Below are 16,516 nucleotides of genomic sequence, written 5' to 3' on the forward strand. Positions count from 1 at the left end.
CCTCCCCCCCCAAGCAGTTTAAGTTCTCTGGGGACAGATCATAGCTTTCACAACCTTACCTGGGCAAAAAGAAGCTGCATTGGCAGCATTTCCAGACCATAGCTGAACTTTGTCCAGTCAGCACTTATATTCAGTACTAGGTGGACAAGGTTAGTCGTGTAATTCTGAGCAGTTAAATAGCTGGCCTAGAATTATTCAGGTATATTCAAGACCATGCTATTACCTCATAAGTATGAATATTTTATGTGCCTTGTTCCACAACAGGTATAATTTTACCCTGAATTTCTGAGGAGAGGCAACCAAACTGCCCTCTTTACACATAAATGTTTTTAATGCCACTTCTATTATTTTGTTAATTCAAATTTAAGATCTCATACACACTCAAATGGTCCACACTTAAAAGGATTTTGAGACAAGGAGCAAACAATTTCATCATGCACTCCTGCATATTTTGTGCCAATGTTCATACAATTCAGTCTAATTTGTACATCACATTATTGTGCTGTGGAAATCCCTGAGCAATTCATCTGGGGTCTCGGCCCAGGAAGGTATGGCTGGGACTGCAGGCTTGGCCAGGATCTTAGGAGTCAGTAGGCCATACATCAAAAGCTTGCCAAGGAGTCTCAAATAAAAGTGGCATACTAAGAACTCAGGCTCATTGCTTTAACTGCAGTTTCCTGACAGGATTCTAAATGGGTAATAGCAATTTTCTAAACACCACTCCCTGCCAGTACAGAAAAAACAAACCAGAAAGGAAAGACAGATTACTACTAGCAGAGCCATAAAGCAAAGAAGCAAATTAGCTTCCAAAGCAGCAAGAATTTTCTTACTTCATTCTACATGTAATCTTGATTAATAGATATCAGAGGAAGGACAATGATTTATGTGGTAAAACATTTTAGCATTTGTTTATCTATGTTGCTCAGCAAATGTACAATGATTTATAAGCAGGGACCGAAACTTTGCCCATAGCTTATCTGACATGTATTGTACTCCTCTCTCCCTCACACCTTGAAGCCCTCACTCGTGTCTTTTGCTTTCTTCTCCCTCATTTCCTGCAGCCTTCACTCTCTATTTTGCCCTGGCCTTTGCAGCCCTGTCACTCTCCTTCCCTAGGTCAGGATTTCCTATTGGGGGGAAGGTTTGACAGGACACTGGTGTTCAAGCTGAGCAGCACCTAAGAGAGAAAGAGAGAGAGAGCTTCCCAAAGAAGAAGGTGGTACTGCTTTCACTGTGGAGCGTCCATAACTGTAAATCTGGCCTTTCTCCTCTTCACTCACCCCTGCGTAGCCATATTTCAATTTTCCCTGAGGCCCTGCTACTGCGCACAGTGACCATCTCCAGTTCTGGACTCTGATTTGGGCCTAAGGTACCATCTATAGTCAGCTCTGTGAAACTCAGCCCACCAGCCACAAAAATCTTTTTGAAATCCTGTCCCTAAAGAAACATTTCCCAACCCAGTCCTGGAGACACAACTCATCTTCAGGACAACAACAATGAATATGCATGAGACAAATTTGCATACAGGTCTCCACTGTAAATATAGGTCATGCATATTCACTCTGAATATCCAGAAAAACCTTTGAAGCCACTACATTCAGAATATCTACTACTACTAATCATTTCTATAGCGCTACTAGACGTATGCAGCACTGTGCATATTATATGCAGGTACTTTGTCCCTAGAGGGCTCACAATCTAAGTTTTTGTGCCCGGGGAAATGGAGGGTTAAGTGGGAATCAAACCCAGGTTGCTAGGATCAAAGTCTGCTGCACTAACAATTAGGCCACTCATCCTCTCCAAAAAACCTATACTAGTAAGACAAATTTTGCAGCCCCATAGTCAGCAAGATTTGAACCTGCACGGGGAGACCCCAGTGGATTTCTAGTCCACCGCCTTAACCACTCGGCCATGACTACCACACTAGAATATCATACACTAACAGCAAGATATTCCTTCTTATTCTTAGAGGAAAGCAACACCACTCAGCAACAGGTAAAGGGGTTCACAGCCCAAGGGTGGAGGTCCATGATGCCTTGAGAATAATAAACAGCCTTTCTATGTTCCCCCCCCCCCCCCCCCCCCCAAAAAAAAAAAAAAAAACAACCCTTTTATACTACAGAGAACAAGAGGCTCAAGTGAGGGGGGTATGTGCTGCTGCCTGGAAGGGATAATGGTCAACTCCACTGACTGGCACCTTCACAAACCTTCAGGCCCCAGATGCACTCAATGGCCAGAAAAAGACCCAGCAGGCCTCTTTTGCAACAGAAAGTTCTCTTTTCCTATCATTCCTCGATATACTAGCACCAACCTCTCCCTCCTGCTGGAGACAGCGAATATTGATCAGTGTTCTGGCTGCACCAGCCTGTATAGGGAATGTAAGTAGCTTTGCTCTGTCTCCACTTACTAGAAGGAGAGATGTAATCCCAATGGTCCTGCGAGGAAAAAATGGAACAAGGCACTACCAATACGTTCTACTGCAGTGTTGGCCTATGCTAACAAAAAGGGCAGAGTAGCCCAGTTGATAGGATTGCACCCCTTTGTGATAGACCCCCAGCTGTTCAATAGTTCTTCAATGCAGTAAACCCAATAAGGCAGCGATTCTGACCTTAGTCCTACAGGTTACCATAGGCCCATGACTAGTCTGGTTTTCAAGATATTCCCAAGATAGAGGAGATGCGTTGCCATACTTGGGATCTAAGAATGACATTAACATACACAAGTATACAGTGATGGGAAAAAGCCCCATCCCCCCGATATCTCCTGATATTTACTATTATTGAATATGTCAAATTGAATGGTTTCTGATCTTTAAGCAAAATGTAATATTAGACATGGGGAACCTGAGTAAACACATAACACACTTTTTATATTATTATATAGGGACTCTTTCTCATAGGTTATTATAGAACTTTGTAAGTCTAAGCGGTCTTTTACTAAAGATTAGCTCGAGTTATCTGCAGCAGGGCCCATAGAAATAAAATAGGAACTGCTGCAGATAACTCGAGCTAATCTTTACTAAAAGACCCCCTAAGTGCTTTGAAAATATGCCTCTTTGTCATTTATTTAAGGAACAAAATTATCCAACACCCATATATCACCCATATGAAAAAGTAACTGCCCTTAAACTTAATAACTGGTTACTCTACCGTCAGGAGCAATAATTGCAACCAAATGCTTCCTATAATTTGATATCACTCTTTCACATCACTCTTTGCAGAACTGATGTAATTCAGAATCATGCATAGGTTTTCATGCATGAACTGCTAAGGCCCTGCCACATCAAGTCAGCTGAATCTAATTATCAATTAAATTTGGTCAATTGGTTGACTGAGTAACTAAGGGGGCAGTTATTTTTCACATGAATAATATTGGTGTTGGATAAATTTGTTCCTTAAATACATGGTGTAATAATGCAAAAACTGTTATGTGTTTACTCAGGTTCCCTTTGTCTAATATAGTTTGTTCAAATATCAGAAACCATTCAGTATGACATATGCAATAGGGGAAATCAGGAGGAGGGAAAACATTTTTGCATATTCATTCAGAAAACTCTTACACTAGAACAGCTGTGAGACCTACAGGAGTGGATTGAGAACCACTGCAACAAGGCAAAGGATGACTGTGGGAATGGTATAACTTTGGTGAGCGGGGCGGAGGGGAATTCATTCCCATTTCTATTGTTACAAATCAAGAACACTTGATCAAAGAAAAAATGGCAAAAATTCATTGATTACAGAAATCATTCAACAGAAAAATTACATAGCAACAAAAATCACATTTTTAAAAAAAATAATAATTCAATATTCATCTATGGCGTCAAGTATGTTTTTAATGAACCAACCACAGCAGTTAAAAAATATTTAAATCTGAATAGTGCCACTGAAAATTAATGGATATAGATAGTCCTTTTGAATTTTGGGCCATAACAAAATCTATCAAAAACCTACAATAAAAGGGAGATCCAATAGAGAACCCTGAGACAGGAAGAAGCGACTTTTAGCATTCTAGAGATACTGGCCAAGGTGCTCTGGAACCTGGAGCAAGGTATAAAGTTGGCATCCCCTTTCTCCTACCAATAAACTTTGCATCTCCCATTCTTCTGTTTCTCTTTCCTACCAAGGTTGCAAGTCACAAATGAATCAATTTCTTCTTTCTTCTCAAAGGGTCAAGCCCTGGCACAAGCCACCTCCGTTTCTTCTGTCATGTGGTCATAGATTCTCATGTGCACAATAGAATTTTGATAGTCCCTTCCCCTCCTCTACTCTCTTTCTCCTTCTTTAACATTCTTTGCAGTCCCTTTAAAATTAGAGCTGATGTGACATTTGTAGAATGAAGCAACCACAAGAATGAGTAGGAAGTGATTCTTTTGCCCCCTGTGGTTTATTGGGTCACCTTGCTCAGAAGCTGTGCTTCCCTCCAGTTCCCCATACATGGAACACAGTGCTGGCTACACTTTTAAATGAGCTGCTGGAGCCTGCCCTAATGTGAAAGCCTCATCTTCTTGCCACCCTAGCAGAGGTGACTGAGGAGAGTGCCCTTCTGCCTCACACTTGCTATAGTGCTGTGTACAGCAATATTTCTACAGATTGCTTACTTAAAGGCTTTGGACTTTAATTTTACATTTTTTTTAAACATTTTATACAGGTACGTTATATGTTTATATGAAATAAAGTCAAGAGAGGAACAGTCTTTTTCCAGAGATCACACTGGGTATGACGAAGCAAGAGAAAGTTTCCATGGAGATAAAGCAGTTACACACTGAATTCCTTCTACTGCGCCACACTAATCATTTAATGGGGCTGAGCAACCAGCTGTTTCTAATAAATCCCCATTTCTCATGCAGAAAAACCAAAGCCTCTCTACAACCTCATTATTATCATTGTTATAATACATAATTACAAATAATTTATGAAATAACCTGTTGCAATATCCATCTCTCTCTGTCCCCATCACAGGTGTACATACAGTTTGTAGAGATTTCAATCTGGGTCATGTTCCATTCAATAATTATAGTAGCCATTCACTAATATTTACATACCTAGCTGAACAAGATTCACTAACAAGAGCAGCTCATTGTTATTCTTTCCAGACAAATGGAGGTCTAAAAGCAATTATATATGAGGTCGAGAATGTATGCCTGTCTTTCTGTCTCTCTCAAGGCAAAATAACTCACCAAAACTTAATGGAGATCAAATGTGGAATGGGAGAAAAACCAGTGCCAAGATATAATGAGTTTGAAAATATGCCAGATCAGACTGGAGGCTTCTCAGAAATAAACTCTCCCCCTTCCCCCCCCCCCCCAAAAAAAAAGTCCCAGAATATTTCTACTGGAGATTGAATTCTATCTTGTGCAGCACAAAGCGTTAGGCTGCACTTCGGGAGGTTGATCACCCAACCAAGCGACTGAAGCAACACGACCACTTTGTCGGTTGTCTGCCGACTCTCCTCAAAAGAAGACGCCCGCACAAGCCAGTTGTCTAGATAGGGATGGACCTGAATCTCTTCCTTCCTGAGATAGGCCGCCACTACTACCAGGAGCTTGGAAAAGATCCAAGGCGCTGTGGCTAGGCCGAAGGGCATCGCTCTGAATTGAAAATGACGACCGATCACTGCAAAGCGAAGAAAGCGCCTGTGGGGAGGCCAGATTACAATGTGTAAATAGGCTTCTTTAAGATTGAGAGAGGTCAAAAACTCCCCTGGCTGTACCGCTGCGATCACCGATCGGAGGGTTTCCATGTGGAAAGCTGAACCCATAAGGACCTGTTAATGCAATTGAGATCTAAGATGGGTAGCCAAGAACCGCCCTTTTTTGGCACCACAAAATAAATGGAGTATCGACCGCATCCTCTTTCTGATGGGGGTACAGGCTGGACGGCACCCAGCCGCTGTAAGTTGAAGAAGGTGTGTCGAACGACCCGCACCTTGGCGGGACATTTGCAAGTAGATTCCAGAAAAGAGTCTACTATCGGACGAGCCAATTCTAACTTGTAGATGTCTCTGATAACCTCAAAGACCAATTCGTCCGATGTTACCCTGGTCCACTCCACCAGGAATAGGGACAGTGTGCCCCCAATAACCGGCTAGATATGGACCAGGGCCCCATCATTGGTCGAGCCTGGCTGCGGGCTAGTTTCTGTTACCGGAAAGGAAGGTCCGCCTGTCACCTCGAAAGGGCTGAGGCCTCTGTGAAGACCTTGCTCTCTGAAAAGAGGCCCCGCAACCTGGACGGTAACGCCGTGTATCCCTAAACTTAGGTCTAGGTCCCGCCGGTCGTACAAACTTGGACCTGTCCTCCAGGAGGCACTGGCCCTTAGAGTCAGCGAGGTCCTTCACAATCTGATCTAAGTCTGTCCCAAACAAAAGCTTTCCCCCAAAAGGAAGCCTTGCTAAACGTGACTTAGAGGCCATGTCTGCAGCCCAATGCTGCAACCACAGCCAGCGACACGCGGTGACCGCTAGGGAAACCGCCGAAGCCCTCAAAAGATTATAAAGAAGATCCGCAAGGAAGGCTAAACTGGACTCCAAGACTGTCAAAACAGCCACGAGATCTTCCGGATAGGAAGCTTTCTGTACCCATGATAAGCATGCCCGTGCCGCATAGGAGCCACAAACTGAGGCCTGCAGGGAAAGGGCCGCTACTTCAAAGGATAGCTTCAAGCAAGTCTCCAACTTACGATCCTGAGGGTCCTTGAGCGCCGTGCCCCCCTCCACAGGGAGAGTGGTTTTCTTAGTGACCGCTGTGATTAAGGAATCCACCGTAGGGACCTTCAGCAAGTCTAAGTCAGGAGCAGGTAGCGCGTAAAGACGCGACATAGCTCTAAGCAACCTTAAGCCCACTGTCCGGTGTATCCCACTGCACCGAAATAAGGATCTTCATGGCCTCATGCATATGAAAGGAACGAGGTGGCCATTTGGTGCCAGGCGTAATAGAGGGCACCGGACCTGTTCCCCCTGACGATTCGGGGGGAAATGGTCAAAACCTCAAAAGTCCTAACAATCAGGGAGGGAAGCTCTTCCCTGCGAAAAGAGGCAAGCAGCCATCGGATCATCCCCCTCCTCAGAAGGCAGGGTAACCTCATCTGCCAAATCCAAAGATTCTGAGGGAGAGCCCGAGACCAAACCGGGCCATCTGTGTCACCCGGGGACGTTTTGGCAGGAAATACTGAGAGGCTGCAGCAACCGAAGTTTGCTGAGGAAGAGACAAGGCTGCCTTAAGAGAAGCTCCTGACTTCTTCAAAAGAAAGGCATTGTGTATTAATAAAACAAAATCCGGGGAAAAAGGAACTGCAAGGGACTCCCCTGCTCCCTGTACATCACTTCCCTCCATTGGAGCCTGTGCCACAGAAGCGCGCTGTGCCTCTTGTTTATCAACCACCACGTGCGGAGCAGGTCGCACCTGAGAGGATAAAATGGCGACCGCCAACGCGCGCTGCACTAACTGCCCCGAGGAAACCGCCAAAACTATCCCCAGCGCTTCCGACTCACCGGATGCCTGAGGGGAACCCCCGTCGCGCTTAACACCCACTGCGGGCTGTGGGTGGCAGGACTCACACTCCTCCGATGCTGCTCTCCGGCCCCCACACTGGGCGCAGCGCTTAGCCGCCTCAGAAGGCACTGATATGGTCCACAAACGCCTGCCCCAAAACTGACTCGGCAGAACGTCTAGTTCACCCGTATGATTAAACAAAAACAAAGTCTCTTATCTTTTTTTTTTTTTTAAGTCAGGAGAGAAAGGAAACACTAGATCAGGCCAACAGCCCCGGGTGACGGAGGAAAGGTAGGGGGAGACCGGGAGGGACCTGGCACCACCAGGTGTACACCACAAGCTGCAAACAGCCACTCAACCCCTGTCTGTGCTAAACTAGGCCCAAAGGACACCAGTAGCCAGATCAAACCAGAGCTGCACAGAGATGTCCCTCCACCAGCTAGATAGAGAGAATACTGAGGTTCAGCTGGCTGCACAGGTCCACATATAGCAAACCTCGGAGGTTCTCTCTATCTCCACCTGCCGGTAGAGGGACACAACCCACAAGTCTCTGGATTGATCTATGGGACGCCATGGAAGGTTGTTTTGATATCTATTTTTAAAAATCTGATTGAAAAAATACAACCCCCCAACCCCCCAATAATTCTGATTCAATTAAAGAGACTTGTATGGGCAGTGGAGGTTTTTTTAGTACCTCTGATTACAGCAGTCGCTAAAAGTTTTATGTCTGTATCAGTTCAAGCAGTACACAGACAAGTTTCTTTGCGACATATGAGGTCCTTTTTCCTCCTTCCATAAAGTTTATTTTTGGACTGTTGGTTTACCTTTTTTGTATACTAGACAGTGATATAGCTTTGGTGAAGGTATTTTTGCCATTTCCTATTTAACTTTTTATAGAATATGCTATGCCAGCCCTCAAAACATACAGCTAGTTAAAACAAAGTATTTGGGAGCTGATAAGAAGTTAAAAGATGAAAACTTTCAGGAACTGCTAAGGTCCCCCAGTTTCCTGTAGAACAGGTCTCAGCACTGCTACAACACTACATCTTTAACCAAGTTTCTTCTTGTTATACACCTACTTTTCATAATGTTGTAGGCTTGCTTTCATTTATGTTTATATTACAGCTTTGCATTAAGTTGTATCTTTACTCACTGCTACCAATTCAAAAAGCACGTACCTTCTATGAAATCAGATGTTGCATAAACGCGTCGGTGAGCATTACTGGTATCATCTGGACTGTTTAGTGCCTCCACTGCCACTTCGACAACCTCCACCAACTCATCTTTCTTGTCTCTTCTCACGGGCTTCTCCTCTGGATGGCGTGTCAGTCCAGTCTCAAGCTGGTACACTTTCTGAAGGGTGAAACTCTCAAAGGGCACCACTGCGTACTCTGTAGGCACTTTCACACCAGTGTGCAGTTCTGCCTTGTCTATCTGGGAGTGCAAAAACTCCAGCAGGTCAGACTGGGTCTTTTCAGGACTACCATGGTCAAAGACGACACCCTGAGACTCACCATAGTGGTCCTGCATGCTCTTCAGCAGCTCGCTGCAGTCCTGGAGTTCATCTTTCAGTTGAGCAATTTGCTTTTTCAGGCTAGTTATATAGTTGAGCTGCTGCTCCTCTCTCTCTTGCAGGATTGCCTGGTATCCTTCCTTTCCCGTTGGGCTGTTAACCCTCGGCATCACTAGTTGCTTATCCTCTGCCTTTGGGGTGCAGCCCAACATGTACAGGATGGACGCTAAACAGCAAAGGAGGACAAGTAGGACAACCACTCGAAAAACCCATGCCAGCAGACGTATCATCCTTGTTCAGAAATCCACTCTGTATTGCAAAGCATCTACAGTACATCACTTTGTAAAGCTGTGCACTTTTGCAACCTTCTGTCTCCAAATATCTTTAAAAAATATACATATACATGCATGAGTGCATTCACTAGACTGTAGGATGCACACAATGAAGTCAACTTTCCTCTAGAGTGCACATTTCACTCTATAAACATGAACAGTTATGTAAAAACTCCACCGTCCTAATAGCCAGGCAGCAGGCAGGTAGCTGTGAGTTGAGTGGTATCTGCTGACTCTCACTGGAACTCTCATTGTTGGCGTATTAGTTTGCTGTGCTTAGCAAAGCAGAACCTATGGAAGAGTCAAACAAAGACTGGTTAGCCATGAACTTGAAAATTCCAGCATTCATCTCAATAACTCAAACAACTCTCCAGTTTCACACTCCTGTACAATATACAGTTAGAAATAGGTTCTCAACTTATTGTGCTAAGTCCTCTTTGTTATGACTAAAATATATACTTTTGCAGGCACTCAATGGATTATAAAGACATGGCTGCAAGGAACATAATAGCAGGTGAAAAAATACTGTTTTTGCACTCAGCATAAAAACATTATGATGTGTACATTAGTTCTAATCTAGTAGTGATAAAGACTTGGCAAAGGGAAACTGAATAACCTTTGAAATCTTTCACGCCCCCTGAAATGTTGTAGCATATACAATTATTAAAAAGGGTATGAGAGGGAAAATCATAGGGTCCTTTATCTCACCAATTAAGAATGCTTTGAGCAGAGCTCATTAGACAAAATCACTACAATATCTTCCCACAGGAGGCCAATTACTAAATTGCACCTTCATTAGAGATTATTGTTTTAGCACATTGGAGACAGCACAGATGGAAAAGCACACACACAAAGAAGCAATGAAGGGAATTTAAAGGTTCTATTAAACTTGTATACAAGCTGCTGAAAATTCATGCTCCTAATTAATACTTGTCCATATTGTTTGGTTCACTGGGGCAGTATATCTCTCCAAGTCCACAGAGATGTCCTAATGTGCTTCTGAGGCTACAGCTTTCGGTTAACGGTAGAGTGATCACCTGGCTCCATTCATGGAGAGTCGATGAATCAGTCTGAATAACCGATTAATAAAAATTCCCCGAATGCTTTAAATTAGCAACTGCATAGGCCTGATCCTTTTTCCAATTCCTTATGGGCCAGAGGAACGAGGTCACTGTAGTGAAGGATTGGCTATTTCAGAAAAAAAAATTGCAAAAGGTCTTTCTTTAGCTGCTACTACAATATTCGTTCAGGATAACATCACTGGGGCAATTCTATAACCTAAGCACTATCATTTACAAGTACATTACACATGTAATTGTTTAGACTCAGCATATATGCACATATATGCCAACATGGTACCTAAGCACTATTCTGCAAATACCTGCTTAACTTACACAGCATATATTTGAAAGGAACGTACACAGGGATGCAACATGGGTGGGACATAGGTGGAGCTCCCATTTATGCATGTAACTTACAGAACATTGTAAGTTACATGGGTACCTCCATCACTTAGGCACCTATATTTATATCATCTCCATGACTGGCATTAAAAGTGCTCACCCTTAAATGTTAGGTGCATTAATCCCTGGTTACGTTAATATTCTACTTGATGGAGCTGTTTATTGTAGGAACAACTCATTCTCTTAGATCTAATTATCATTGTCAGCTACAACCACCTTCTGTGAAACATGTGAAGTATAAATCTTATCATAATTCTAGCTTTGTTTACTGCTCAGTACAATGTTGGAACTCCCTTCCTTTGGAGTTAAGACTCATAAAATTAGTTACGTTTTCGTAAAATGTTAAAAGCTTATTTTTCTCCATTTACTTAATGTAATCTTTGGTGATTATTGTTTTACAGATAAATATGATTGATTTAAGTTTATTGTATTTTTTATTTATTATTATTACTAGTGATGGCCTAGTATTTTCTTAAATTGTTATCTGCATTGATCCTAGTTGGTACACAGCGGATATAAATTTTGAATTGTATGCTATTGTACAATGGAAAGTGGGTGCCAACATTCCTTTGTAGGATAAGCTCCTACCCTAGCCTTCTGGACATCTAATTCTAGGTGCCCTATTATACAATGCCCCTCTATGGGGGAAGTTCCAAAAGAAGCCACCAAAATTTAGGTGGCAAAAATGCATTAGGCAGCGGCAGGTTGGGGAGGATTGCTGCGGCTCTCGGGCTTTGGCTCTCATTGCGTGTGTGGTTGGTGGGAACACTGCACGTGACCTGTTTTCCCAAGACTGTAGGGAGAGCACTGAGCTGGATTTGGAGGCACTTGCTGGTCAACCAGTCAGGACGGCAGTCTTGCCTCGCCAAGGGATGATTTGAACTGTGGGACAACTCCCCAGCCCACATCAGCACAGTGACTGTTGAGCACTCTCCACCAGCGAGAATGGCAATCCTCTGCACGCACGGCACTGGTTCTCCACCACCTGCAGGCCGAATGGAGCCGCTAGGCGACGCTCGAGCCCACAACATCAGGGAGACTGCCGAGCACCCTCTTCCAACACCCCTCTGCATGCACCACACTGTACCCCTCACCCGCTGCGGCCTGGATGCAAGATCAGGCATGATGTCTCCAACTGCTGACGGCGTCAAGGCATGGAATCATCGGACACCCAGCAGAGGGAACCGAATTGCGACTGAAGGGAGAGCTGCTGAGGCAGCACACTTCAAACACGGCGAGATGAAGGTAACGGCGGCCGCTGTGAAGCCAAAAGGGAATGGAATGTCCCCCCCCAAATGCTAAGAGGAAGCCCCCCCCCCCCCGACCGATTCGGATTTGACATCGCTAGATCCCAGCAGAGAGCCACGAGGTCTCCTTGAGAAGCCGGGAAGATGCTTAACCCGGGACACCGGCCATATGGTTTCCACAATAAGGGAAGCCAGGGCTCTTTCCACATGGATCCAAAAATCTCGGACCCACTCTCCCATCTGCAGGCTCTCACCCTACCCCTTGAGAGACTCAGGTGCTGGGGGACCTCACAACTTTTGCAACTTGAGAGGATTCCTCTTACATCCTAGCACACTACTTTACATCTTTCAATAGCCTCCTATATTTTACCACCACAAGACCTTTGCCAGAGCACAGAACCCTGACACAACACACATTAATCATGAAGCCAAGTCCCTGGCTGTATCTTTTTCTAATCATCACTAGTTGTGGCCACTGGCTCCTTATCCAATCTCTAAACTTAGCACACAACTATGTTCCCCCTCCCCCCAGCTCATCCTCACTTACCCTATTGAAGTCTGCCCACCAGTAATCTGATCAACTGTTCCCAAGTTCTACCTGCTCTACTGAAGTTCTTCAAAGTACTTCAACCACAAAAGCTTTAAAAGACACAAAAACAGACCCTTTCATAGACCAAGGCTAATCCCTCAAACACATACAATGCAAAAAAATTCACAATTCCTCCTCTACGCCCATTCCCTGTTACTACCTTAACATTAGAACAGTGGGCAATAAAATACCACTCCTTAGAGACTGGCTTGAGGAACATTAACCAGGTTGCCTCTTTCTAAAGGAAACCTAGCTATTTTCTGAAGACCCCCCGAATTAAAGACCTGCCTCCTAAAGGGTACAAAACAATTGCACTGTCCCGGATCAGAAAAAAGGGAGGAGGCATTGTCCTCATACACAAGGATATATTTGATGTGTCTAATACTGACTCGATTCTGAATAGAGACCTAGAGATTCTTGCCTGCCACCTCAAAGACTCCTCATCACTGGACCATTTAACATGCATTCTCTGTTACAGTTCCCACAAATAAATGGACTAAAGCTTATCCCCAACTCTGTGAATTATTTTTAAAAAACTCTTATAAATTTATTTTTAAAAAGTTCTTATAAATCTACTACTAGGAGACTTCAGCCTTCACTTAGAAAACTTGTCAAATTCCAGTAGATCATAACTCTGTGCTTTTTTGTCCTCTCTGAACTACGTGATACTATCTCCCACCCCAACACATAGTAAGGGTCACCAACTAGATCTGGTCACCTTCAGTGACAAAGGAAACAAGAACCCGACTATTAGACTATCAGATATTCATTGGGAAGAATCACTTTGGTCTGACCATTATAGATGCTCTTTTACAATTATCTGGAACCACTTTAAGAAACTTTCCAGCCCACACCAACAACACGTTGCATCTAGAGGGAGGATAGAACCCAATGCCTTCTGGGATGTGGTACTGCCAAAACTACCTGAAGATAGAACATTTGATTTCAAAATCGACTGGCCTAAAGTTAGCCTTGAGATTCTGGATGCTATAGCCCCACTCCACTCTAAAATTAAGTAGATACGGAAGAGTGATAAATGGTTCAACCCAGATCTACTGAATCTAAAATGAGAATGCAGAAAACTAGAATTCAAATGGACCAAAGATAAATCCAATATAGCTAGAACCAATTGGCGAGAAGCAGTCCATACCTACAAAAAAGCTACAATTTTAGGTAGAAAAAATATTATTCAGAACTGATTCAAAAAGGGGGATGTAATATGAAACAACTGTTCTCCATTGTCAACTCACTTACTACACCTCCGAACTCTGAGGACATTAAGAAAGAGGAACATCCCTCGGCAAACCAACTAGTCACATATTTCCAAGGCAAGGTTAACAAGCTTAAAGTTAGTCTCTCCTCTATCAATAACACAGACTTTGATCCACCAGGGACCCGAACCCCTAAAGAAAGAATCCCAACCAACAGAATTTGGAAAAATTTGACACTACACAAAACTATTCTCAAAGTATTCTCCCTCCTATTGCATACTAGATATCTGCCCTCCCCACTTAATGAAAATAGCCCCATGAACATTCTGTGCTAATATTCTCTCATGGCTTGAACAACAACTATCACACGGAATCTTCCCTCAAAGATTAGCTAAAATCATCATTATACCGATACCAAAAGACCCCCAACCAACCCAGACAAATACTACTACTACTACTACTACTATTTAGCATTTCTATAGTGCTACAAGGCATACGCAGCGCTGCACAAACATAGAAGAAAGACAGTCCCTGCTCAAAGAGCTTACAATCTAATAGACAAAAAATAAATAAAGTAAGCAAATCAAATCAATTAATGTGAACGGGAAGGAAGAGAGGAGGGTAGGTGGAGGCGAGTGGTTACAAGTGGTTACGAGTCAAAAGCAATGTTAAAGAGGTGGGCTTTCAGTCTAGATTTAAAGGTGGCCAAGGATGGGGCAAGACGTAGGGGCTCAGGAAGTTTATTCCAGGCGTAGGGTGCAGCGAGACAGAAGGCGCGAAGTCTGGAGTTGGCAGTAGTGGAGAAGGGAACAGATAAGAAGGATTTATCCATGGAGCGGAGTGCACGGGAAGGGGTGTAGGGAAGGACGAGTGTGGAGAGATACTGGGGAGCAGCAGAGTGAATACATTTATAGGTTAGTAGAAGAAGTTTGAACAGGATGCGAAAACGGATAGGGAGCCAGTGAAGGGTCTTGAGGAGAGGGGTAGTATGAGTAAAGCGACCCTGGCGGAAGATGAGACGGGCAGCAGAGTTTTGAACCGACTGGAGAGGGGAGAGGTGACTGAGTGGGAGGCCAGCAAGAAGCAGATTGCAGTAGTCTAAACGAGAGGTGACAAGGGTGTGGATGAGGGTTTTGGTAGAGTGCTCGGAAAGAAAGGGGCGGATTTTACGGATGTTGTAAAGAAAGAAACGACAGGTCTTGGCGGTCTGCTGGATATGAGCAGAGAAGGAGAGAGAAGAGTCAAAGATGACCCCAAGGTTTCGAGCTGAGGAGACAGGGAGAATGAGAGAGCCATCAACAGAAATAGAAAACGGGGGGAGCGGGGAGGTGGGTTTGGGAGGGGAAATGAGAAGCTCGGTTTTGGTCATATTTAATTTCAGGTGGCGTTGAGACATCCAGGCAGCAATGTTAGACAAGCACGCTGAAACTTTGGTTTGGATGCAAGGTGAGATATCAGGGGTAGAAAGGTAGATTTGGGAGTCATCAGCATAGAGATGGTAGGAAAAGCCATGGGATGAGATTAATGAACCAAGGGAAGAAGTGTAGATAGAAAAGAGGAGGGGACCAAGAACAGAACCCTGAGGTACGCCAACAGGCAGAGGGATAGAAGTAGAAGAGGATCCACCAGAGTGAACACTAAAGGTGCGGAGGGAGAGGTAGGAAGAGAACCAGGAAAGGACAGAGCCCTGGAATCCAAGTGAGGACAGGGTATCGAGAAGTATGCTGTGATCGACAGTGTCAAAAGCAGCGGAAAGATCAAGAAGAATGAGGATGGAATATTGACCTCTGGATTTAGCCAGTAATAGGTCATTGGAGACTTTAGTAAGCGCAGTTTCGGTTGAGTGGAGAGGGCGAAAACCAGATTGTAATGGGTCAAGAATAGCATGTGAGGAGAGAAAATCAAGGCAGCGGCGGTGAACAGCACGCTCAAGTAATTTGGAGAGAAAAGGAAGGAGGGAGATTGGTCGGTAATTAGAGGGACAAGTAGGGTCAAGTGAAGGCTTCTTAAGGAGAGGTGTGACTACAGCATGTTTAAAGGCAGCAGGGACAGTCGCAGTGGAAAGTGAGAGATTGAGAATGTGACAGATAAAAGGAATAAGAGTAGGAGAGATGGCATTAAGAAGGTGGGTGGGAATGGGATCAGAGGAACAGGTGGTACATTTTGAGGAAGAAAGGAGAAGTGTAGTTTCCTCAATAGTAACTTCAGGAAAGGAGGAAAGGGAATGAGGGGAAGGAGAGAGAGGGGAACGGACTAGTGGAGGGAGAGCTGGTGAGGTAGAGAAAGCAAGGTTTATCTTTTGAACCTTGTTGTGAAAGAATTCAGCAAGGGTCTGAGGAGATAATGAAGGGGGAGTTGGGGGAGGGGGCACCTTGAGGAGAGAGTTCAATGTGGTGAAGAGAAGTCGAGGATTAGAGCTTCTAACTATAGACCGATGGCATCCATCCCATTCTTTGGTAAATTAATGGAGGGAATGGTGACTTTACAGCTTACTTGGTACCTGGATTTGCATGATATTCTTCCACCACCTCAATCAGGATTCCGTGCACTCTTCAGCACAGAAAAAGTCTTGTGCTTCTCTAATTTGACCTATCCTCAGTGTTCGACCTAGTGAACCATACACTCCTTTTACAGAACCTTGAGGAAATGGGAATCACAGGAGATGTTCTAAA

The 16,516-nt window shown here is 44.1% G+C and overlaps 1 protein-coding gene and 1 non-coding gene across 3 annotated transcripts in view; both read right to left on the bottom strand.

Moving 5' to 3' along the window:
- CSGALNACT1 (chondroitin sulfate N-acetylgalactosaminyltransferase 1) overlaps nt 1-16,516 on the bottom strand; it is a 387,346-nt gene that overhangs the window by 124,438 nt on the left and 246,392 nt on the right. For both annotated transcript variants that reach the window (XM_030194504.1, XM_030194505.1), the window contains exon 3: nt 8,668-9,625. In XM_030194504.1, coding sequence (XP_030050364.1) covers nt 8,668-9,292 — 625 coding nt within the window. In that variant the 5' untranslated portion in view covers nt 9,293-9,625. The remainder of the gene's footprint in view (nt 1-8,667; nt 9,626-16,516) is intronic.
- TRNAS-AGA lies at nt 1,838-1,919 on the bottom strand. The gene has a single exon. It is a non-coding gene; the product is annotated as a tRNA-Ser (tRNA).

Source organism: Microcaecilia unicolor, chromosome 2 (assembly GCF_901765095.1).
Source record: "Microcaecilia unicolor chromosome 2, aMicUni1.1, whole genome shotgun sequence".
Taxonomy (NCBI): Eukaryota; Metazoa; Chordata; class Amphibia; order Gymnophiona; family Siphonopidae; genus Microcaecilia; species Microcaecilia unicolor.